At 40.1% G+C, this 23,176-nt stretch overlaps 1 protein-coding gene across 3 annotated transcripts in view; it reads left to right on the top strand.

Moving 5' to 3' along the window:
* Dnah9 (dynein axonemal heavy chain 9) overlaps positions 1-23,176 on the top strand; it is a 343,799-nt gene that overhangs the window by 205,226 nt on the left and 115,397 nt on the right. For all 3 annotated transcript variants that reach the window (XM_070026946.1, XM_070026945.1, XM_070026947.1), the window contains 4 exons: positions 1,097-1,258; positions 4,568-4,764; positions 14,271-14,433; positions 16,237-16,360. In XM_070026946.1, coding sequence (XP_069883047.1) covers positions 1,097-1,258; positions 4,568-4,764; positions 14,271-14,433; positions 16,237-16,360 — 646 coding nt within the window. The remainder of the gene's footprint in view (positions 1-1,096; positions 1,259-4,567; positions 4,765-14,270; positions 14,434-16,236; positions 16,361-23,176) is intronic.

Below are 23,176 nucleotides of genomic sequence, written 5' to 3'. Positions count from 1 at the left end.
AGTTTCCTGGAAAATGATGGTGAGCAAGAGCATGAGGAAGTAGATTGTAGCAGTACTGTGATCTGACATGTGTGTCTTGCAGACAGACCCTAGCATTACTCTACAAATACCAGAGTAAATAAACGAGCCCGTTTCCTGCAGGACCAAAAAGAAAGCAATGACACTGGTCACCGAAATGAGTTGGAAGTTAGAGGACATGATGGGGGCTAATATTAGTGGCCACCATTTCTTCATTGAAAAGAGGCTGGCACAATGACTAATGGTAACACAGAGAGAGGACAGAAATTTGAAAAGAATAGGAAATATTTAGAATTATTCCTATGTAAAGAGAATGGATGACTAAATTACAGTATTTCCTTACTTGCAGATGGTAGTTATATCCTTTCCAACCTATGTTAGAGTTCTGATTGTACATGGTCCAGCATTAAATCAGTTTTCAAAATGGCACCTGGGGAGTTGAAATATAGCAGAAAAGCCACCATTCATCTCATCTTCTGATAGGAACACTAGTAGTTACAATTACAGGCATTGGAAGGCTGACTCTGTGACATTGAGCACATTTCTAATCTTTTTGTATCTTTCCATGATACAAAATAGATGAAGTAAATTTATTTCCTGAACATCACCATAGATTGAATCACATGTGTCTTGCAAAAAATCTTCGGAAACACGCTGGTTTCAACAAATTATAATTATTGTAGCTTTGTTTTAATAATACACTCAAAACAATCATTTTCATCTATTGAGTGTGTGAGAGGAGCAGCACTAGCTTCCTTAGATGTAGAGATTGAATTATTTCAACAATACTAGAAAGTCAATATTGTCATTTCTGTTGGGAAAGTCTCAGATTGCACATCACTTTGCCCAAAGTTACACAAAGTTCCTATACCGTCGTGACAGTCTTTGAGGTTAGATCTGTCTGCCTTCAACTTGGTTCTTTCTCAACATCTCAAGAGTCCTTTCTACTGTGACAAATGCCTCCATGAGATAATGCCCAGACATCACCCCAAGTTGGAGAAAACACTTCTGGAAAATTCTTTCATTGCTTGTTTTACTGAATTGTTACTGAATTTTTTTTCAACTGTTTTCCTTGAAGGGCATTCTTTTCTCCTCAGTGGAATGTGTAAGATCCACACAAGACCTTGTAAAGCTCTACCTGCATGAATCAAATCGGGTTTACCGGGATAAAATGGTGGAGGAAAAGGACTTTGATCTTTTTGACAAAATCCAGACAGAAGTACTCAAGAAATTTTTTGATGTAAGTGTTGCTCCCCGCCCCCCCGCTTTTTAACATCTGAAAAATAATGATTATGCAGGTGATCACTAATTCCAGATCGTCCATTTGTTGGGAAAATGGCAGATACCTGCCTAAGGAAAAGATTCTATCATTATTACTTCGCCCAAGCAAAAGACAGAGGGGCAAAAGTGAACACAAACTAATCACAGGTCTCAGTGCTGAGAATGCCCACAGAAACCATCAATCCTAAAGACCCAGAGGATACTGGGCCTCCTCAGCTATCCCCCAGTTCCATCTTCCCAGATGACAACCCAGCATCCCTAAGGATGTACAGTCTTATCCTTCCCGGGTTCACCATTTTGAACTTTTAATAACAGGCAATTTGGAACGATTCTGAAATGTAAAATATTTGAAACTGGGATTGTTGCTGTGTGTGTGTGTGTCTGGGTCTGTGTCTGTCTGCGTCTGTGTCTGTGTCTGTGTGTGTCTGCGTCTGTGTCTGTGTCTGTGTGTCTGTGTGTCTGTGCTTATACTGCCCTTAGCATTTTTGCTCAAAGGTGGCACTCTCCCAATTGAGTCACAGCTCCACTTCTGGCTTTTTGGTGCTTAATTGGAGATAAGAGTCTCATGGACTTTCCTGCCTGGATGGTTTTGAATTGCAATCCTCAGATCTCAGACTCCCGAATAACTAGGATCACAGGCATAAGCCACCAGCCCCTAGCTGAAACAATTTGAAGACTAGAGATTTATATGAATAATAATTTAGAATTTGTTTCCCTGCCCCCTAATCATGATTGTCCTATCAGGTCTTCCCTCTGAATTCATGGTGCCTGACTTTCATCATATAGCCCAGCCAGAAACTGACCAAAAGCAAGATCATCATTATTCCCAACATTCGCTTTTACTTTTTCCCCCTTTTTCTTATACATCATTTTGTTATTGTGTTTTGTGTCTTGCTAGACAGTTGGAAAGATGATGAGTGGGATGAAATGTGTGGAGAATATGCTTCCTATTATATTGCTATTATATTGCTCTCTTAGAAAGTCCAAGTGAATGAAGTACATTAATCTTGGGATAACCTCAATTCACACACCATTTTCCAAATATATTGGACTCTGAAAAAACTACTAATAACTTACAGACTGAGTAGGCACCGATATATTAACAGAACAGACATTGATGCATTAAAACAATCAGAGGTCACATTCTGTTTCTTAGCATCAAAATTACCCCACCACCACCAATGACCTTTCTCTTGACCCCCATATTTTTCATACATACTATTCATGTCCTCTCTTTAACTTAGAAAGAATCTGCCTTGCATGTAATTATACTACATTGTCCCTAACTTACTGCATTAATCTGTTTTCCATTGCTGTTATCAAATACCTGAAGCTGGTTTATTAGTAAAGAAAAAGAGATTTATTTAGATGACAGCCTTAGAAGAAGAAAGTCAAAGAAGAGCTTGGCTCCATCAATCCAGCTTCTGGTGAGGGTCTTGTGGTAAGTGGAACCACAAATGCTGGAATACATCTAGAAAATCCACATAGACAGAAAGTGAGAAAGATTTAGGGTATCAGGCTCATTCTAATAAAACACCACTCTTGCAAGAATGGATAGCTCATTGTCCAAGAGCAGAATCAATCCCTTCAGAAAGCAGTTCTATAATGACCAACTCACCTTTTACAATGACTAGCCTCACCTCTCAAATGGCTACACTAGGACCACACGTCCAGCACATCAATCTTTGGGGGAACAAACCACATACAAATAACAGTCGCTTTAGCTCCATACTTTGTGTGTGTGTGTGTGTGTGTGTGTGTGTGTGTGTGTGTGTGTGCCCTAGCTCCATACTTTGTGTGTGTGTGTGTGCCCTAACTCCATACTTTGTGTGTGTGTGTGTGTGCCCTAGCTCCATACTTTGTGTGTGTGTGGGTGGGTGGGTGGGTGTGGGTGTGGGTGTGTGCCATTCATTGGCCTTGAACTCAGGGCCTACACTCTGTTCCTGAGTTTTTTTGCTCAAGGCTAGCTCTCTATCACTTGAGCCACAGCTCCACTTCCCTTTTTTGGTAGTTAATTTAGAAACTAGAGTCTCACAGACTTTCCTGTCTAGGCTGGCTTCAAATTACAACCTTCAGATCTCAGCCCCCTGAATAGCTAGGATTACAAGAATGATCCACCAGTGCCTGTCCCATACTTTTTTTTTTTTTTTTTTATCTTGTGAGATCTTAGATCTAGCTCTGAAAATATGCACAGTCCATCTAAGGCCATTTTTCAAATGGTTCACTCGAATTTTAAATGATTTACTCTGGTCTACTTTTTACTGGGTAAAACATCCTCAATTTTTGTATTTTTCTCATTACTTTTACAGAATCTGATGTTCATTTCTGAAAATCAGACTTTAAATCCCTCTACTCTAAGAATGGCAGAGTTAGTCAATTTATGTATCCATAGCCTAGCAAACAACCTTAATTGTCTTCAGAGTCAATCAGAGATAGCTCTTTAAAATAATACAGATTTTTTTTTTGTCGGTCATGGGGCCTGAACTCTGCACCTGGGCACTATCCCTGAGCTCTTCAGCTCAAGGCTAGCACTCTACCACTTGAGCCACAGCGCCACTTCCAGCTTTTTCTGTTTATGTGGTGCTGAGGAATCAAACCCAGGGCCTCATGCATGCAAGGCAAGCACTCTACCACTGAGCCACCTTCCCAACCCCAATAATACAGATTTTTAAGTAGAGTTCCTTCCTTCTGCTCATAAACACAGGTATAATTGATACCCCTGCTATCCTTCCCCAACAATATTTGCAATGGCAGCCTGGTGCTTCTTGTGTGTGCCAAATTCTGATATTGGCATTAAGGAGAAGTTGCTGGAGTCCCATCCAAGAAATTTTGTGCTTCTATTTCTACCATTAAGCTTTGAGTTCCCTGATTTATAGCCCAGCATGATACAGCATCACTGTTGAGGAGTGTTCGACTCACAGTGTTGGCTGGTTTTCTCTTTCCCCTCTGCCTATGATAGCTCTGAGCTTTAAATTAAAGACTTGTTTTGTTCATCAAATAATCTTTGTAGACAAAGCTTTTCAATACTGTACTTTCATTTGTCCTCTGCCATATCCTTAGTGCACATTGATGTTCACCAGGACTGATTCCGATTCCCAAACTGAGTGATGAATTGCCACATTACTGTGTAAGCTTTCATAAGTTAGCAAAAGGAGCTCTCCTGCATTACATTTATATCTTACCCACAATGCCTGTGCATTTCCACTCTAGGTGGAACCAGGACTGGCAGTCAGTGAGGAAGGTCCTCATTTCTCTGTCTCATCACCAGGATGCTGAGGAGATTGTGGAGCAGATCCAAAAGCTAAATATATATTGCCATTTTGCAAATGGCATTGGAGAGCCCAAGTATATGCCTGTACAGTCATGGGAACTTTTGACTCAGACTCTGGTAGATGCCCTGGAAAACCACAATGAAGTGAACACTGTGATGGACCTGGTTCTTTTTGAGGATGCCATACGCCATATGTAAGTGTACTTCTCTTACTGACTTTCCTCAGTTGCTTCTCTTGGCTATTCCAGGGCACTTTCATAAAATCAATAAAGCACTACTGTTTCTTTGAAGACCAAGTTGGCTGCAGGCAGAGCACGATTACAAGTTCTGCCACCAGCCCAAGGAGGTGACAGAGTGCATAGACTTGTTTCCCTGGCTGCCATTTGGTATATTTGAGCACCTTAAAAAAAAAAAAAGCTAAACTGAAAATTGTGTATATATAGCACATTTTCTTGATGCATTCATCCACTGAGGGGCATCTGGGTTGATTACATATCTTGACTATGGTAAACAATGCTGCAATGAACATGGTTGTGCCAGTAGCTTAAATGTGGCAGAGTATGTGTTCTATCAGAGATAAACACTCAGCTGAAATTGCTAGGTCACAGGGAAGATCTGTGTTTAGTCCTTTGAAGATCCTCCATACTGCTTTCTAGTTTATATGCCCACCAACAGCGTAGTAGGGTTCCATTTTGAACACATCCCCCAACAGCATTTATTATTGCAAGAAGAAAATGTGTTATATATACACAATGGAAATATAGGCTTCCATCAGGAAGAATGATATTATTCATGCAGAAATGGAAAGATTTGAAAAAAATTATTATTATGTGAAGTAAGCCAGACACAAAGAAAAATAGGTTGCATGTTTTCCCTCATTTGTGGTAACAAATGTGCCTACAAATCTACAAGTAAACACACTGGTTGGTTAAAAAAAATACACTGGGACGTAACAAAATTATACAGGTCTCTAGACATTCATACAGTGATACCAGAGTATATTCTTAGGAGAGGATCACAAAGGCTCAATATCTATGTGCATATGAGCACATAAAATAATAATTTTTGAAATGAACTCCAAGAAATAGCAACAAGAGGGTTTTTATTGTTGCTGTTTTTGTTGTCTTTCCTTTTGTCTTGTTTGTTAGTTTATTTGCCCCTGGAAGGGTAAGCAGGGGGCACAAAAAAGTGTGGGACAAAGAGTGAACAAATGTAGTAGTGGTACTCACTAGACACTATGTTGAGAATGAACTGTGAAACTTGTGGAAGAGGGAGGTAGAGAGGGAAAAAACTTGGAGAAATCAGAGAAGGGTTGACACTCTTCAAAAAGAAATGCACTAATACCTGACTGATGTAACTCTAGCCCCTCTACACATCACCTTTACAATAAAACAATTCTAGACAGTATATATAAACGAACTAAAAAAAATGAGCTATACTGCCAAGTTCTGGTGGCTCACATCTGTAATCCTAGCCACTTAGGAGGCTGAGCGAGATCTGAGGCTTGTAGTTCAAAACCAGCTAGGCAAGAAAGTCTTTAGACTGGAAACGCTGCTGTGGCTCAAGTGGTAGAGTGCTTGCCTTGAGCTGAAGAGCTCAGGGACAACGTCCAGGCAGACTTCAAGCTCCACAACCAACAAAAAAAAAATGAGCTATACAACTTGTGGGTGGAGACAGAAGGGAAAAACAGGGAAAGAATGAGGGAAGGGGTAACATAGTTTAAGAAGAAATGTACTCATTTTCTGATTTATGTAACTGAAACACCTCTGTACATCACCTTTACAGTAAGATATGTTAAAATGATAATATAGATAAGAACAGAAGGAATGCGGCTGGGTGAAGAGGGGGTTTCCAACTTTATCTCGGGCAATCAGGAAGCCCACTGAGTGAGTAGCATTGGATTTGACAAGAAAGAGATGCACTTAGCACAGCACTCAATATTGTCCTAGTACAGTGCTTTCTGTGTATCAATTTGCTTCATTCTCACAAAAAAATCCTAAAAAGGTAAAAAAATAATACTATATATGCATCATAAACTAATGTTACAAGAATTCTAGGCCTCAGGCCACTTGCTCCATCAGACCAAATGAAGAGGCAAGTAATGGTTGAGATCAGAGAAAACAGATTTAATTAACATGAAACAGGCATGTCACCAGAAGAGGCAAGGTAACAATTTAACTCATCTTCCCTGTACAAATATTTGGTCTTAGTTTAAATGGAGGAGGAAGAGTTGGAGGTAGGGGTACAGGTATTATAATTATTAAGCAGTCCCAGGCAATGGTGTGCTCTTGATGTCATAGGTGGCAGCCATGTGTGGTCTAGTAGCTCATTGTCTCAGGATCAGCAGCCTTGTTATAGTAAGAGCCCCTTGCTGCCTGGCAAGGTATTAGCTCTGTCTCCTGTCTTAGAATGTCTACCAGTCCTGTGGATCCTGAATTCCAAGCTCATTGCAAGGCAGATAGCCAAGAACAAAGACACAGACACAAAATGGAGGCTGGGATGCCTAGATTTCATCCTGCCTTCACTTAACTTCTGGGCCTAAGCCAGGAGTTGGCCCTTTTCACCAGATCAGCTTAGGGATACAAGTTACAAATGGACTAGAACTGAAGACCCAGAAATGAACCCACGGACTTATAGCCACCTAATCTTCTATGAGGGAGTAAAAAATAGAATGAAAGAAAGACAGCCTCTTCAGTAAATGGTGCTGGGAAAATTGGTTAAACACCTGTAAAAAAAACAAAACAAAAAAAAAAAAAAAACTAAAGCTAGATCTTTATATATCACCCTGCACCAGAATCAACTCCAAATGGATCAAAGACCTTGAAGTCAAAGCAAATACCCTTAAAACATTACAGGAAGGAATAGGAGAAACTATAGGGCTCCTTGGAACAGGCTGAAATTTTTCTTAATAGAGACCCAGAAATACAACAAATCAAAGAAAGCTTGGAGAAATGGGATTGGATGAAACTGACCAGCTTCTGCATGGCAAAGGACATAGCTAGTAAGATCAATAGAACGCCCATGGGTTGGGAGAAGAGTTTCACTAGCCATAAAACAAGCAAGGGTCTCATATCTAAAATATACTTAGAACTGAAAAACTTAAATTCCCCAACAACAAATCCTCAAAGCAAAAACTGCTGAATTAATAAGTGGGCTAAAGACTTAGAGAGACATCTCTGAAGAGGAAATAAGAATGGTTGATAGACACATGAAGAAATGCTCAACTTCCCTAGCCATAAAAGAAATGCAAATCAAGACAACATTGAGATACCACCTCACCCCAGTTAGAATGGCTATAATCAAGAACTCTAATACCAACAGATGCTGGAAGGGATGTGGCCAAAGGGAACCCTACTGCATTGTTGGTGGGAGTGTAAACTTGTTCAGCCACTTTGGAAATCAGTATGGAGGTTCCTCAAAAGACTCCACATAGAGCTCCCCTAGAACCACTTTTAGGCATTTACCCAAATGATCACAAACAAGTCTATTCTAAAGCTACCAGCACAACTATGTTTATCACAGCATTATTTACATAGCTAAGATATGGAATCAACCTAAATGCCCCTCAGTGAATGAATGCATCAAGAAAATGTGGTATAGATATATACAGTGGAATTCTATGCCTCCATCAGAAAGAATGGCATTGCCCCATTTGTTAGGAAATGGAAAGACTTGGAAAAAATTATACTAAGTGAAGTAAGCCAGGCCCAAAGAAACATAGGTCCCATGGTTTCCCTTAATTGCAGTAATTAGTATTAAGTGTAGTTCAAGCAGAAAAGGTCAAAAGCTATGTACATATGACCATATAAGATGATGTTAAGTGAATGAACCCCAAGATAGGGATATAGGCAGGGTTTTTTTATTTCTTGCAATTGTTTTTAACGTATTTGTAATGTACTATGTGATTTTTTTTTGTTTCTTTGAATATTCTTCCCCTGCAGTATAACCCGTTTTCACTGTTTTGACTCCAGTGTCCTGCATCTTGTGTATATATATATATATATATATATATATATATATATATATATATATATATATATATTTCTAATTTGGGAAGGGGAAGGGAAATAAAATGCTGAAACAAGGATACAGGTAGACCCATTATAACAAAAACAAAAATACAAGTGCCACTAAGAAAGAAGAAGAAAGAAGTTGCATAAGGACATATCTCTGGCAATCCAAGATTTATGCTCCTATGGCCTTCCAGAATTTGTGCCCTTGGCCATCACACATCATGCTTCTCCATATACTGTCTCCTGCTAATCTAGTATAAACTCTTCCAATGCAAAGACTGCCTTTCTCATTGCAGAATGTCAGGACCTTGGACTGTGCTAGTGCACAGTATATATCCAGTAAATGAAGGTTTAAAAAAAATAAAATAAAATAAAACTCTTGTGAGGGGCTGGGAAGGTGGCTCAGTGGTAGAGTGCTTGCTTTTCATGCCTGAGGCCTTGGGTTTGATTCCTGAGCACCATATAAGAAAAAAAAAAGCCGGACGTGGTGCTGGGGCTCAAGTGGTAGAGTAATAGCCTTGAACTGAAAAGCTGAGGGACAACGCCCAGGCCCAGAGTTCAGGCCCCATGACCGACTCCCCCCAAAAAGTCTATTGACTAACCTTGTGAAGCTTTAGTGTATACTTCCCTTCCTCTACCAGAGCTATCAGTGCCTCTGCATTCATCTTGGAATTTAGGTATATCTGTCCTTTTGGGGTGAATTTAATTTGAATGAATAGCTAGTGATTGAGCTGATGTGGTTTCCAGCACGGGCGATCAAACTGACTAATATTGTTTTTAAGGAAAAAATAAGGCTGGGCTGTGAGAACTGGCTTTTCTCTTGAGGCTCATAAACAGGCTGTGCAGACAGTTTCCAAAGAGAGGCCTAGGCTGCTGCTTTTTACAACAGCAAAAATAACTGGAAACGACCTTGAACAGGTGATACTGGAGAGTAACTGCATGTGGATGTGTAGTTTTCTGTACATCTGTTTGTAAATATCGATATCCCATTACTCTATCCAGGTACTGCCTTCCTTCCCCTCCCTGGAGGCTCCCCGGTGCCTCTTTGCTGCCTCTAACAGCCACATAGAGCAGGAGTATGTGGTTGGCCATACAGAGGAGGGCAAATGATGCAGTAAGAAGTAGATAATCTAGGGGTGTTCAGAGCTTCCATGAGAGGCCCTAGTAGCATACAGTACCCAGGGTAGAGGGTTTGGGACTCTGTCCAGGAAGATCCCACCTTCTAAGGACCCAAGGTAGGAATGGACAGGGTGAGAAGGAAGGAGTCAGTGTGTATCTTCCCAGAAATCCTCAGATGCAGTGTGGAGGGGGCAAAGGCAAGAGTTTTGTTTTTTTTTTTTTATGGTACAGTAAGGTATCTGTCCATTGGGACTTCAACTTGCCATTTTATTCACACTACACATATGCTTAACATTTTCTTAAGCTTGATTCCTCTCTGTCTACTCCCAGCTTTGCTTTCTTCCTTTCTTTTACTTTGAGGCTCAACTCAGAAATAGTATAATGGTTAGGGGCATGGGTTCTAGAGAGAGGGTTAGACCCAAGCTTCAATCAGTCCTACTGGATCTGCCCAAAACTGGGTTGGGTAACTCAAGTTCCTTGTGTGGAGGATGAGGAAAATGGGAATGACCATGTCATGGTAGGTGCTGTTGATGTGAAACACTTTAGCTGAGCATTGCTATGGTCTTTTTCTTGGTGCTGTTGCTTTCTTTCCTTTCTCCCACTGGCTTCCTATGCCATTTCAGAAGGTTCTTGTTCTGTTCTCTCTTCAAGCCTTAAATGATATCTTTTAATTCACTTTTGGTATAATATCTATTCATCTTTCTTTGCCTCTTTGTCTTGTACCATCTCATTTTTGTGTATATGTGTACATTTTCCCCCTCTCTTGGATTACTGGGGAGGCACTAGGCAGAAAAAACTTCAGATGTATTTCTTTTGGGGCTCGAGTATCTTATTAGCCCTCCAGAGGGTGTGTGTGTGTGTGTGTGTGTGTGTGTGTGTGTGTATGTGTGTGTGTGTGTGTGTGTGTGTGTGTGTGTGTGTGTGTGTGTGTGTGTGTGTGTGTGTTGAGTCTTCAATAACCCATCTTGCTCCAGCTGTGCTCTGATGCATCTTTAGCTTTTGTTTTTCATCTAGAAATTCAGTAATGGGTTGAACATACACTGCTTTGGATTTTTGGCTCAGGAGCCCTTTAGAATATTGATCTTCTTTTTAAATTTTGTAATTTAAATGCAGAGTCCTTTGCCCTTGTCAGAAGTTCTTAATGAAGCCCCAGCTGGAGTCTAATGCTGACGACTGCAGACTTAACCATTCTTCTTTAGAATCTTCATCACTAATGATGCATTTCCCATTTAGATACTGAATAACACAGGCCTTGCTAAACCAAGTTCAGACCTTTCAGAATAAAGTTGGGTGTTGGGCAATCCAGAGAGCCCAGCTGGACTCCAACTCTTCCTTCCTCCAAGCTTGTCTTCCTCCTCCACAAATCCATTCTTGCCCCATCTTTTCCTGAACTAGAGAGGAGCCCTGAATGTTATAGTTTCTCCCTTCATCAGGCACCAATGCAGACACAAAGCAAATAATCTCTTGTACACAATGTAATGAATATTTATATACATTTCTCCAAATGTACTGCTTTGTATAAAGCCTGTGGTGTTCAGTTTCAAGTTAATAACATTGAATTGGATATATTCAATGTGCTAGCACTGGAATGGACATATAATAAGTAGACACAATCTTCAGGCATCTGAAAATGATGGTTTAATAAAAGCAAGAGGAAGTAAATCTAGCTGATAAAGACAGGGTGTATGTTTCACAATTAAGTAATTACAGTGAAAAAGTAAAATAATAAAAAAACTAAATGTAAGTCAATAAAAAGCTCCGAATATTTAGGTGGATTAATTTTAACTGCATTAAACTCAATGGAATAGATTTTAAATTCCAAAATATTCTGACCTTCTAAAACACCTTAAAGAAAACTAAAAGTTGAAATTTAAAAATGGGAAAGTAACCAAAAAAAAGTACCTAAAAGGGCTTTACAACTCTAGTATCACACTTAAGTGCAAAAATAAGCCAAGGACATGAACAGAAAACTCACAAAATAAAGAATATATAATGATCAATCAACTTGAAAAATATTCAATAAATCAAATCAATACACATTAAAATGTAACATTTTTAGCCATTAAACTAGTAAAAATCATGCACACACAAATACAAAGATGCACACACAAATACAGAGATACACACACATACTCATTTTTGCCAGGATTTTCTTTGCAACACAAATCCCACAGGATAGATAAGGTCGTGAGGGTCCACAAATAGCTTATCAATACTAATTATGACCAAATCATCTGTATATATAAGAAATTCGTAGTAGTAAGAAACTCTACCCCACCAAAGCTGAATACAAGCTCTGTAACACACACACACACACACACACACACACACACACACACACACACACACACACACACACACACACTGATGTTTCACTAATGTATCAAGCACTAGCAGCTGAAGTAACTCCCCAGGCCTTCCTCAAAAGTGAGGTTAGTTAGACCTTGAGTAGCTACATTATTACTTAATTTGAATACAAAGTCTAATTATAATGCTGATACCATGAGACAAGGATATAGTAGCACAAACTGTGTAACTCGGTTTCAAATGTACTCTGTGTTCCATTAGGCCACAAACAACCCTATTCCAACACAATTCTTTGTTTCAGAGTTACCAACAACTGAACTCACTGACTTACATTTTAATTCATTGACTACAATCCAATGTGTTTGTTCTCATCCTCTAATATAACAGATTCATCTCTTGATTGATTCTACCTAAAAAGAATGGAAATTGGTAGCATCATTCTAGAGGAGTGTTGCGTTTTCAGTATATATGAGGAGCTGTAAGAACTGTCTTATTGTTTGATGTACCCATTTTATGTCTAGGGAATAGATAGAAAGAAAAAGCATTATGTCTCATACTTGTAACTGGAAAATGTTGGGAGCAATCTAAGCATCCAACAGTGGGGTATTGAAGACAAGTAATTTGTTTTATTTTTTTATTGTTGATACAATATGGATATTCTATATAGTATTGTTCCCCTAACTAAAACATGGTGTAGGAGATTATTTAATGGCATAGGAAGATAATCATTGTATATTACTAAATTAAAAACTGGTTCCCACTGGGAGCCAGTGACTCACACCTGTAATTCTAGCTACTCAGGAGGCTGAGATCTGAGGATCACAGTTCAAAACCAGCCTGGGCAGGAAAGGCCATGAAACTCTTTATCTCCAATTAACCACTAGAAAACCAGAAGTGGAGCTGGTGGCTCAAAGTGGTACATTGATCAAGGACAGTGTGTAGGCCCTGAATTCAAGCCCCACAACCAACAAAAAAGGAAACTGGTTCCTACACTCCATGCTCAGGGACTGTAGGTGAAGCTTAGTGGGTGAGTGCTTGATTAGCATTTGTGAGGAACTAGGTTCTATCTTGAGCACTTCAAAACAAAACAAAATCCCTATGCCCAGTGTATAAGGTGAACTCAGCTTCTAAAATCAAGAGGATAAAAAAATATATATTAGCTTATCACATGTGATAGATATATAATCTATAAATATATTTATAAAAATGTAGACAGACATTAGAAAAAGCTAGAAGGCCATATAGTCCATGTCAATAGTATTTATTGTTACAGAGTAGCATGGTAGGTTTTTATGTATTTAGATACATTTTACCCAACATGTACCCATTGTTTTTAAGGTAATTTTTTTAATGAAGTCTTTTTATATAAATAATGTAGTTTCTTACCTAGGATACACTGCTAAGTGGCTTAAAGGTAGCAGGGTAAGGAGAGGAAGCTCTATGGACAGCTTCATGAAGGTGGCCATTGAAGGGCTCAAGATTCAGAAGTAAGAGAACTGACTTTGCTGGGAGAGGATGATCTAAGCCAGAAGAGGCCTGGCTTGTTCCCCATTGCCTGAGTAGGAAAGGAATACTAAGAGCAGTAAGAAGGGTGGGAAAGAAAAAACTTAGGATGCCCAGGATCTGTGGGTCTCAAACATTGACAATAAGAATCTGCACTTTTTCATGACTTGGGGTCATGATGTTCAGGAAATATTAAAAAACGAGTGAGAACAACTGTCCTAGGACTTTGCTTTCATTTAGCTGGCTATAATTTTGTTCCTTTTCTTTCCATAGAGAACTACCCTTGCCTTCTAGATTTCCTGAGTGTTGGTTGTTGTTGTTTTATATTAGCATACATCCTACTTTTCTCTTTTTCCTGTCCCCTTTTTTCCTCAAAAGCAAAATTGGTGAGACAAAGGGAAGTGGAGAGGTGAGATAAAGCCAGGCTCAGTAAGCAAGAAAAAAATAATAATCCTGTGTCCCTCCCCATCTCCATGGCTGACTCTTCCAGCCCTGCCTGCCTGCCTTGGAATCCAGGCTCTTACTCCACTCATGCTGGTTTGCCAGGGCATCTGGATCCAGATAAAGCAATGGTAATTCCACTGCACTTGGGCAAAGGTAAAGCCAGGTTTGGGGACAGTCTCGTTAAAGTTTCTTATTGCTCAGTCTATGATGTGCCTCCAAGATGGCTCTCACTCCCACTCTGACCATTGTCACTGTATGTATTTCTTCTGTGGACAGTGCTCCAGATTATACGCTTTCTACTCCCTTCTCTTCAGCTGCCACATCAACCGTATCCTGGAGTCCCCCAGGGGCAATGCTCTGCTGGTTGGCGTAGGTGGGAGTGGCAAGCAGAGCCTCACAAGGCTGGCGGCTTTCATCAGCTCCATGGACGTATTCCAGATCACGCTGCGCAAAGGTTACCAGATCCCTGACTTCAAGGTAAACAGATCCACTGCCGTGGGGAGAAGCCTTGGCCTCTGTCCAGTCACCCACAGCTCCCTGCCATTCTTCTGTGGTTCTACAGTCCTCTTGCCCAGAACTTATTCTTAATTGTCCATTTTGGTCTTAGTGTCTGAACTGGTAACAAGAAGGGCTTTTTTTTCTCTCATTAGAATCAGTCTCAGAAGAGTGGCCTTGCCAAGGTCACTGGAGATGGAACATCAACACGTTCCCTTACATCAGTTTTAGCACACAGCTTGCTAACTCTTCTAGTAGCCATAAGAGGAATTCCAACAGTCTGTCCAAGTTATATAAGAGATTCATAGTTTAGAAGATGGATTCAGTAACCACTGGCCTCTGCGACCTGTACTGACATTTCCTGTTTTTAAGTGGCAAGCATATAGGACTGATGATGCATGTTGCAAGAAGTAAAGAAAGACATTATATGTACAACCTTCAAGGACTGTTTTTCCAGGCTCTCCCTTTTATCCAAGGTTGCAACCCAATCACAATGTGAAGCCTTGGTGTAATTTCCATCTGCCTTGCCCTTGCTGTTCTTGGGAGAAACACCCCCCACTCCAGCCAACGAGGGGAAAGGTAGATACTCACTTCTGCTCTGAAACCACAGCTCAGCCTCTCAAAGCTGACTATACCCAAGGTCACATATCAGACTCAAGTTAGGTTTTTCTTTAAAGCTTCCAAAAGAGACAAAATTAAACAGTGTGGTAGAAATTATGCATTTACAGAATGATAGAAGACAGTGGTTTTATACTAAGACCTGGGTTATGTACTGGATCTTCTAATAATACTGATGCCTGCATCCTACCCCTAGATGTTAATATTTAACAGATGTGGGGATTAGCCTGGGTATAAGGTGTTTTTCAAAATATGTCCCAGATGATTTTAATGAAAACTGAGAGACACCACCTTAGATCATTCTATAAAGGTAAGACCCTTTGATTGAAAAAGGAATGCAGTTATCTTTACAGAGAGGAGGGTGTTTGGACTTTACAGAAGCTCTGCAGTGAGATTGTTTGAGGCTGTTAGGAAATGATCCCTGAGTGATGCTGTAGAAAACAGACCAGGGTAGGGGTCAGTGTGGACCTGAGGGGTGATGTAGCAAAGGATCAAGACTTACAACACTTGACAAACTCAGGACTTGACATTCTAGCTTAGCACTACAGCTTTCATAGGAAATATACTATATAGGAAATATACTATAGGGGTGTGTGTGTGTGTGTGTGTGTGTGTGTGTGTGTGTGTGTGTGTGTGTGTGTGTGTGTGTGTGTGTGTTCCCTAATAATTTTTTTCCAACAAAAGCTTTGGTGGAGTTACTCATAACAATGCAAGGTGCTGTTATAAGATATATTCATCCTCCAACAGCTAGCCCCAAATCTCTGTCTCATTGGTCACGACAAAGAGTCACTTGTTCTCAAGAGGAAGTTTCTTCCATGAAGATATAAATGAAAAGGACCACCTTTGTCCTTTGAGAAGACCCTTTGTTCCCTTTTTGTACAAACAGAGGAATCCTGAGCTAGTGCAAGAGCCAACAAGATTTATGAAACCAGGGTCCTCACTGTGTAGTTCTCCTTGCTCACCCCCTTTGACATTGATGTCCAGCATTGAGGCATATTTTCCTGTCTGTTGGTACAAACTAGCATTCCTCCCTACCTCCCAGCATAGTCATGCTTTATTTCCACCAAAGTACATAGGAAAATAGGTCCATTCCTAAGGAGTAGATTGTGGAATCTCCCTCAAAATGTCCTTCTTCTCAGAGATTTCTGATTTCAATGTTCCTTCCAGGTGGATCTGGCCAGCCTGTGTATGAAAACTGGTGTGAAGAACCTCAGCACCGTGTTTCTCATGACTGATGCCCAAGTGGCCGATGAGAGGTTCCTCGTGCTCATCAATGACCTCTTGGCATCTGGTAAGGGACTTCTTTCATTTGTAGATCTGGGTTAGTCAAAAGTGGAGATATGTTTGATCCAAGTCAGAAAACTTGGTGACAGAAATGAGGGAGAAAACTGATACCATGAAGGACTGGTTTGTTAAAGTCCTTCCTATGATTGGTTCTGTGCCAGCTGCTCTGACTCATAGATTCTACTTCCATTGCAAAGCATACGGTAATCTTGAAGTTGTCTTAGTGAGACCAGAACTGATTATGGGAAGAAGAGTAGGCTCAGGGGCCTGAGGACTGCTGAGCCCAGAGAGGATTCTGTTCTGTCTCCATATCCATGGCAAAGAGAAGCCAAAATGCATACAGAATTTCAGATAGATTAAGCATTAACAGAAGATAAGCAGAGTGAGTGTGCACATACATTTACAATAAAATGAGTTCAGGTTAACAAGTTAACCAAGGATTTAGAATCTTGTAGAAGCAAAGTAAGAGCAGATATAGAGCCAGCCACCAGTGGCCCCTGCCTATAATCATAGCTACCCAGGAGGTTGAGATTTGAGGACAGAAGTTCAAAGCTAGCCTGTGTAGGAAAGTCTATGAGACTCTTATGTCCAATCAACCACCAAAACTCCAGAAGTGGAGCTGTAGCTCAAGTGGTAGAGTGCTAGAATTGAGGGTGGAAAAAAAACCTTAGGGGCAATGCCCAAGCCCTGAATTCAAGCCCCAATACTGGCACAAAAAGAAAACAAAAAAAAAATCCCAGCAGATGTAAAATGCCTTCACACAGTTTTCCTTGGTCCCCAGTGACCTTGACAGAGATTGTCAAGTACCCTATGACACTAACTATACAAGATAGGACTGAAATGAACAGCTCAATTCCTATTAATTCTTACTTTATGGGGTCTTTATTTAGGAATTCAGGACTATGTCAACCATTGCACAATTATATAGACACAACATGTTTTCCGAAGACAATAGAGTACATGAAAAGACTATATATTTCATGCACAAATCATTCATTTATACCAGAAGCCAATGCCACACCCCTCTAAATCCTAGCTACTCAGGAGGCTGAGACCTGAGCATCAAGATTCAAGGCCAACACAGTCAGGAAAGTCTGTGATGCTATTATCCCTAGTTAACCAGGAAAAGGCCAGAAATGGCACTATGGCTAAAGTGGGAGAGTGTTAGTCTTCAGCAAAATTCCAAGGGACAGTACCTAGGCCCTGAGCTCAAGCCCCAGTATTAGCACCAACCAAAAGAAAGAACACATATTACTCCCCTTGGTCTCCAATGTCCTTGACAGAGATCACCAAGTGTCCTATGACACTGCATGTATGAGACAGGACTTCATTGGAAAGCTGAACTTTCACTTTACAGTCCAAGTTTTTTAGGAATTCAAAACTTATACGAACTTTCCAAAAACATACAGGCACATCATATTTATATGGAAGACAAAAGAGTACATAAAAAGACATCCGATTTTTGTGCATAAATAATACACTTATGCCAGGTGCCCATGGCTCACTCCTCTAATTGTAGCTACTTGGGGATCTAAAGATAGAGATGTAGAGGCAACCCAGGCAGGCAAATCCTTAAGAGACTTCTTTCCAACTAACCAGCAAACTGGAGGCATGGCTCAAGTGGTAGAGCCAGACTCTGAGTTCAAGACCTAGTATATAATGTGCATATGTTCATTAAAGGGAAAATATATACTATACTGGCTCATAAACTGAATTTCACATCTGCAAAACTGCTCCTTCATCTAGGCAAAGAAAACAGTCAATATACAGATGTTCCTGAAAAAAAAAGTCTGCTTCCAATTCCTCTGTGTTCTAAAAGCCAGTTCCAAAAGTGTTCTGCCGAATATTCTTTGGTTTATCAAGCCCAGGGACCATCACACGTACCTTTCTCCATCCTCTATCCCATGTTATCATAGGTGTCAGGATGGCTTATCCAATCCTTTTTCAGAATCAAGGTCTGTTTCATATTTTATGGTGGTATTGTCATTCCATGAAGAGCTATGCAACTGATCATGACTGGGCATTCTCTGGCTCTTTATTGGTTTATCTCTAAGAAGGACCCACATTCCAGGTTCCCTACTATGCTGGCTCCTAGCATGACACTGATCCCACACCCTTGTCTTTCCAGACCTATGCCATTTACATTGGCATTATGTTCAGGAGTTTTCCAACCAACTGTCAAACCCTCCCTCCTCCCATACATCAAAATCTCCCCTTCCTAGATAGTGTCTGTATGTAACATCTCACCGCCATACTTAACTTACAACATTGTGGTACCTTTTGTATTAAAAGAGTGAGAGATTCAACTGGTCTCCCATCCTAAAGCTATCCTGAAATCTAATTTCAAAAACAACCAAGAGGAATAAAACTGTGCTTCCCACAATGTATGGCTTTGGAGATGTCAGGCAGGCTGCCAGGCTCGCTCTGAATGTCCCTGGCTCCCATCCAGTCAGGTCACCTTCGCCTAAAACAATGTCTGAGAATAGGAATGGTTACACTTTTTGCCAATGGAAATTTTAGTCCTCAATTAAGTATCCCAGCCTTTCCTTTAGAAGACCACTTTTTTAAATGAATTTCTGAAGTTTCTCCCACCGAAAATTTAATGCAGTCAGCCTGCTCCGAAGTGGCAGAGCTTCCGACTCTCAATTCCCTTTTAAGTCTTCCATAATAAAAAAAAAAAAAAACAACCGCATGATTTGCATAAATATGTTAAGAAGGTGGGAATATAGTTAAAATTAATGCTTTCTTCCTCTAAATTGTCTTCTTTATTTTTAACCCACTTCAGCAGGGAAGATTAGAGTATATCTTCATTATATTATTCCCTTAGCAAGGTATCATTTCTGACTAGAAAGAAAGCAAATGCCAGGCGAGCCAAAGCTGGAGGGAATTCTCACAATCTCATTCCCTTCTAAATGTTTGTCAATCTCTGTGATGTTATGCAATGACTGCATCTTTGAAAAGTACACTAGAGTGTAGGAAAGTTTATCTTGGGTTCCCTTACCAATAACTTGTTACTCTGTAATGATTTACTGTCCTGGGCTGGTTGGCTACAATGGTACTGTGAGTGCTCCCCCCAAAATGTCTCCTTCAGAACACCAGTCATTTCATGCCACAGACTATCCACACACTTTTAGCTCCCTGTTTATCCCTTGATATTCTGACATCATTGACAAATTCATACCATGATGATGTTTGGTGTGTGAATTCCACTTATGACGCCAACCACACATTCAGAAGTAGTCTTTATATAAACTGCATCTTAGATGGATTACAGTTTAATAAAAAGAAAATAAATGAAAAATAGTTCTTGGTCCTACAGAATTAAGAAGAGTGAGGAAAGAAATGTAGGAGAGGAATGGGTAAGAATGTTGAATGACATTAATCAAGACATATTATACCCATAAACTGCTGTGTTAAATGGCAATTCCTTTGTATAACTACTTAAATATCATTGAAAAAATAGTTCTTGGCTTGATTAGTAAAAAGATACCTAATCATACTTAGAGCAGCATGGCCACCCAAGTTAAAAACAGACTTCCCATCTCTGGGCCACTTGTCAAGAGAATGACCTTGAGGATCACTCAGCTGTTAGTGAAGCTATGCATGGAATGTAAGCCTTGGCTTGACCTGAAAAGTTCGATCCTCACTATGACCTCACTGTGACCTAATTTATCTAATTTCTGAAGAATGTATACTTATCATCTAACTCTAGTATTTTGAAAATGCCTAGAAGGATATTTTCTCTCTGTCCATAATCCAAATGAAAGTCCCATCCAAATCTAGGGAGAAAAATAAGAATTACCCCTTACCCCTGTAGTTCCAGGGCAGCACCTCTGTCTCCAGCTTTCCAGCCTCCCAGAAATCTTATTTATACTGTGGCAGCCCAATTAGCACTAACCAAGAAAAAGACCTAGCCTAATCCAGGTGTGATGTTTCTTCCTATGATAGACACCATACTTTATTTCATTTGGAATCGTACTTCAGCAATTTTCTTTTGACTTTTCAAAAACCTTAATTGTTCTCTCCAAAATTAAGGTTTCTTTTCTTTGGTCCTGTCTAGATCATTTTTTGTGTGTGTGCTGTTCCTGGAACTTGAACTCAGGGCCTGGGTGCTATCCCTGAGGTTTTTTGGCTCAAGGCTAGTACTCTACCAATTGAGCCACACCTCTACCTCTGGTTTGGGGGGGGGGGCATAATTAATTGAAGATAAGAGTCTTAGGATGCTGGGCGCCTGTGGCTTATGCCTGTAATCCTAGCTATTCAGGAGATTTGAGGATCATAGTTCAAAGCCAGCCCAGGCAGGAAAGTCTGTGAGACTCTTATCTCCAATAAACCACTCAGAAAAACTAGAAGTGGTGTTGTGGTTCAAGTGGTAGAGGGCTAGCCTTGAGCTGAAGAGCTGAGGGACAGCACCCACAACCAACAACAAAAAAAAGTCTCAGGACTTTCTGCCTAGGTCGGCTCAGATCACCATCCTCAGATCTCAGCCTCCTGAGTAACTAGTATTACAGTCGTGGGCCAGCAGAGTGTGGGTCTTTATCTTTCATTCACTCATCTACCCTGCAATCAGTTATTTAGCTCCCATTCTCCAGTCACTAGATGCTGGGCTCTGATGGCATTTGTAGACATGGGTTCATGGGGAAGAGTTACCGCCAGTTGGCTCCTCTTCTCCACCTCTGAACAAAGCTGTTCTTTTTATATCTGGTCATCTTTCTGTTTTTGAGAATTAGATCCGAGATTGATATGTCTGTGAGCTACACCTACCCTATGAGAATGAAGTGTGGAAATAATTGTCACACATTTGCCATTGGATGGTGTTTCTTCTGGGAGCATCTAGAATTTGGCTTCCTGATGAGACTGTTGTATAAACTGAACTCAGGATCCATTTCTCAGGAATTTAAACAAAGCAATACAACACTTTGGAACCAAGGAGCAGCCACAAAGCATACATTTGACCTCCTAAACATAGAATTATTACTCAATAATTCCATTAATTACGGACAGTAGAACTTTAACCATGTATCTGATTGATTCTCCATCTGCAAAATAGAAATCCCAACAGGGTTAGGCAAAAGATATGCTTAAATGATTAGCTTTTTGTTTCCTGCTTAAGGTAATAACATCCCACAAAGTTACAAATTTTGTGTCTCTTTGGATTTCCTTAAGTTGCTGACCTCCCTCCTCCCATATCCAAGAGACAGCCAATTATCATTAATGTTCCTCTCTAATATAATTTCTGACTCCATATCTTCTTTATTCTGGCTGCCTCAATTATGTCATCTTTTGCTTTGATGAAGACACTTCATAACTCTCCTCCTAGGTCCCAGTTAACTCCGTAGTATTATAATCTAAACTATATGTAATCCAAACCATAACTCCATTATTACTTCCTATCTGGATACAGGATAAAACCCAAGTGCCTTTTGTGTAGGAAAAAAATGACTTTGCCATTCTCTCTCCTCTCCTTGTTAACCATACTTCCCTGTTATGACTTAGTAATTCCTGGCTGAAATCACACAACATGTTGTTTTCTGATGTCTTTACTCATGATGTTCCTTTTGAGTCTCATTCTATTCCTCGGTCTAGATTAACTTCTACTCACATTAGAAGACTTGCTAAGCATTTGGGGCTCATACCTATGATCCTAGCTACTCAGGAAATGGAAATCCAAAGGCTCATTGTCCAAAGCCAGACTAGGGAAGAAAAGTCCAACAGAGTCAACTCCAAAATAATGAGCAAAGGGTGTGGTTCAAGTAGTAGAGCACCAACCAAGTGAGCAAGCCAAATGAGAGCAAGGCCTTGGGTTCAAATTCTGAAACTGCCAAAGAAGAAGAAGAAAGAGGAGGAGGGGGGAAGGGAAGGATAGAGGAGGAGGAAGGGCAATTGGAAGGAGAAGGACAAAGAGAAGGGGAAGGGAAAGGGGCAAGGGCAGGAGGCTAGGGGCAAGAGGAAGGAGAAAGCAAAGAAAGAAGACTGGTCTTGAGCTTTAATTTTCTAGTAAACTTTTATTGACCCTGTCTCTTCTTACTATAGTCCTCTCTGTGGAGCTAAAGCTGTCAGCAACTGCACATCATCATATTGAACTGAAATATGATTCATGAAAGGCAAAGACTACTTGTAGGTGTGAGCTAATGCCTACCACTGGGTTAGAAATCCTAGAGACTTTTCTCAGACTATATTCTTCAAAGAATAAAATTTGTCATTTTTATACACTCACCTCCATATTGATGGTTTTTTAATGTTCTCCTTTAATATAATTTTATTGTTATTATTAAGGAGTTTACAATTTTATAAGGGCTTACAATTTCAAAGTTAGGTAATGAGTACAATTCTTCTTGGACAATGTCATGCCTTCCTTTGCTTTTCCCTGTTTTCCCTCCAGTCCCTGTACACAAGTTGCACAGTTCATTTTCTATATAATATACATTGGATATATGACTGCATTTGTTCACCCGCCCTCTCTCCGCTTCTGAGCCCCCCATTTGCCCTCTCAAAAAAGACAACACCAACAACACCAACAATAATGACAACAACAACATGCTTTCTCTTTCATTACAAAATATTTTGGATCATTAAAAGGCAATAAAACCAACAATGGTGCAATTATAAATGACATTGCAAAACAGAAATTTTTATTGTACAAGAATTTCTGTAAATAGGTGCTCAAAACCTGGATGACTAGATTGTCTGACATGTGCTTTTTGAACTTTACAAATGAAGCACCTGATTGCTCCCCAAGATAATTATGCATAAGTAGTCTCTGGCCAGTCGAGGTTGAATTCTTGTTCCTCTCAACCCCACCAAAACTTGGTTTGTCTAACAA

The sequence above is a fragment of the Dipodomys merriami genome, unplaced genomic scaffold (genome assembly GCF_024711535.1).
Source record: "Dipodomys merriami isolate MVZ:Mamm:240054 unplaced genomic scaffold, mDipMer1.0.p SCAF_19, whole genome shotgun sequence".
Lineage (NCBI taxonomy): Eukaryota > Metazoa > Chordata > Mammalia > Rodentia > Heteromyidae > Dipodomys > Dipodomys merriami.
This window is presented reverse-complemented; position numbering and strand designations above follow the sequence as displayed.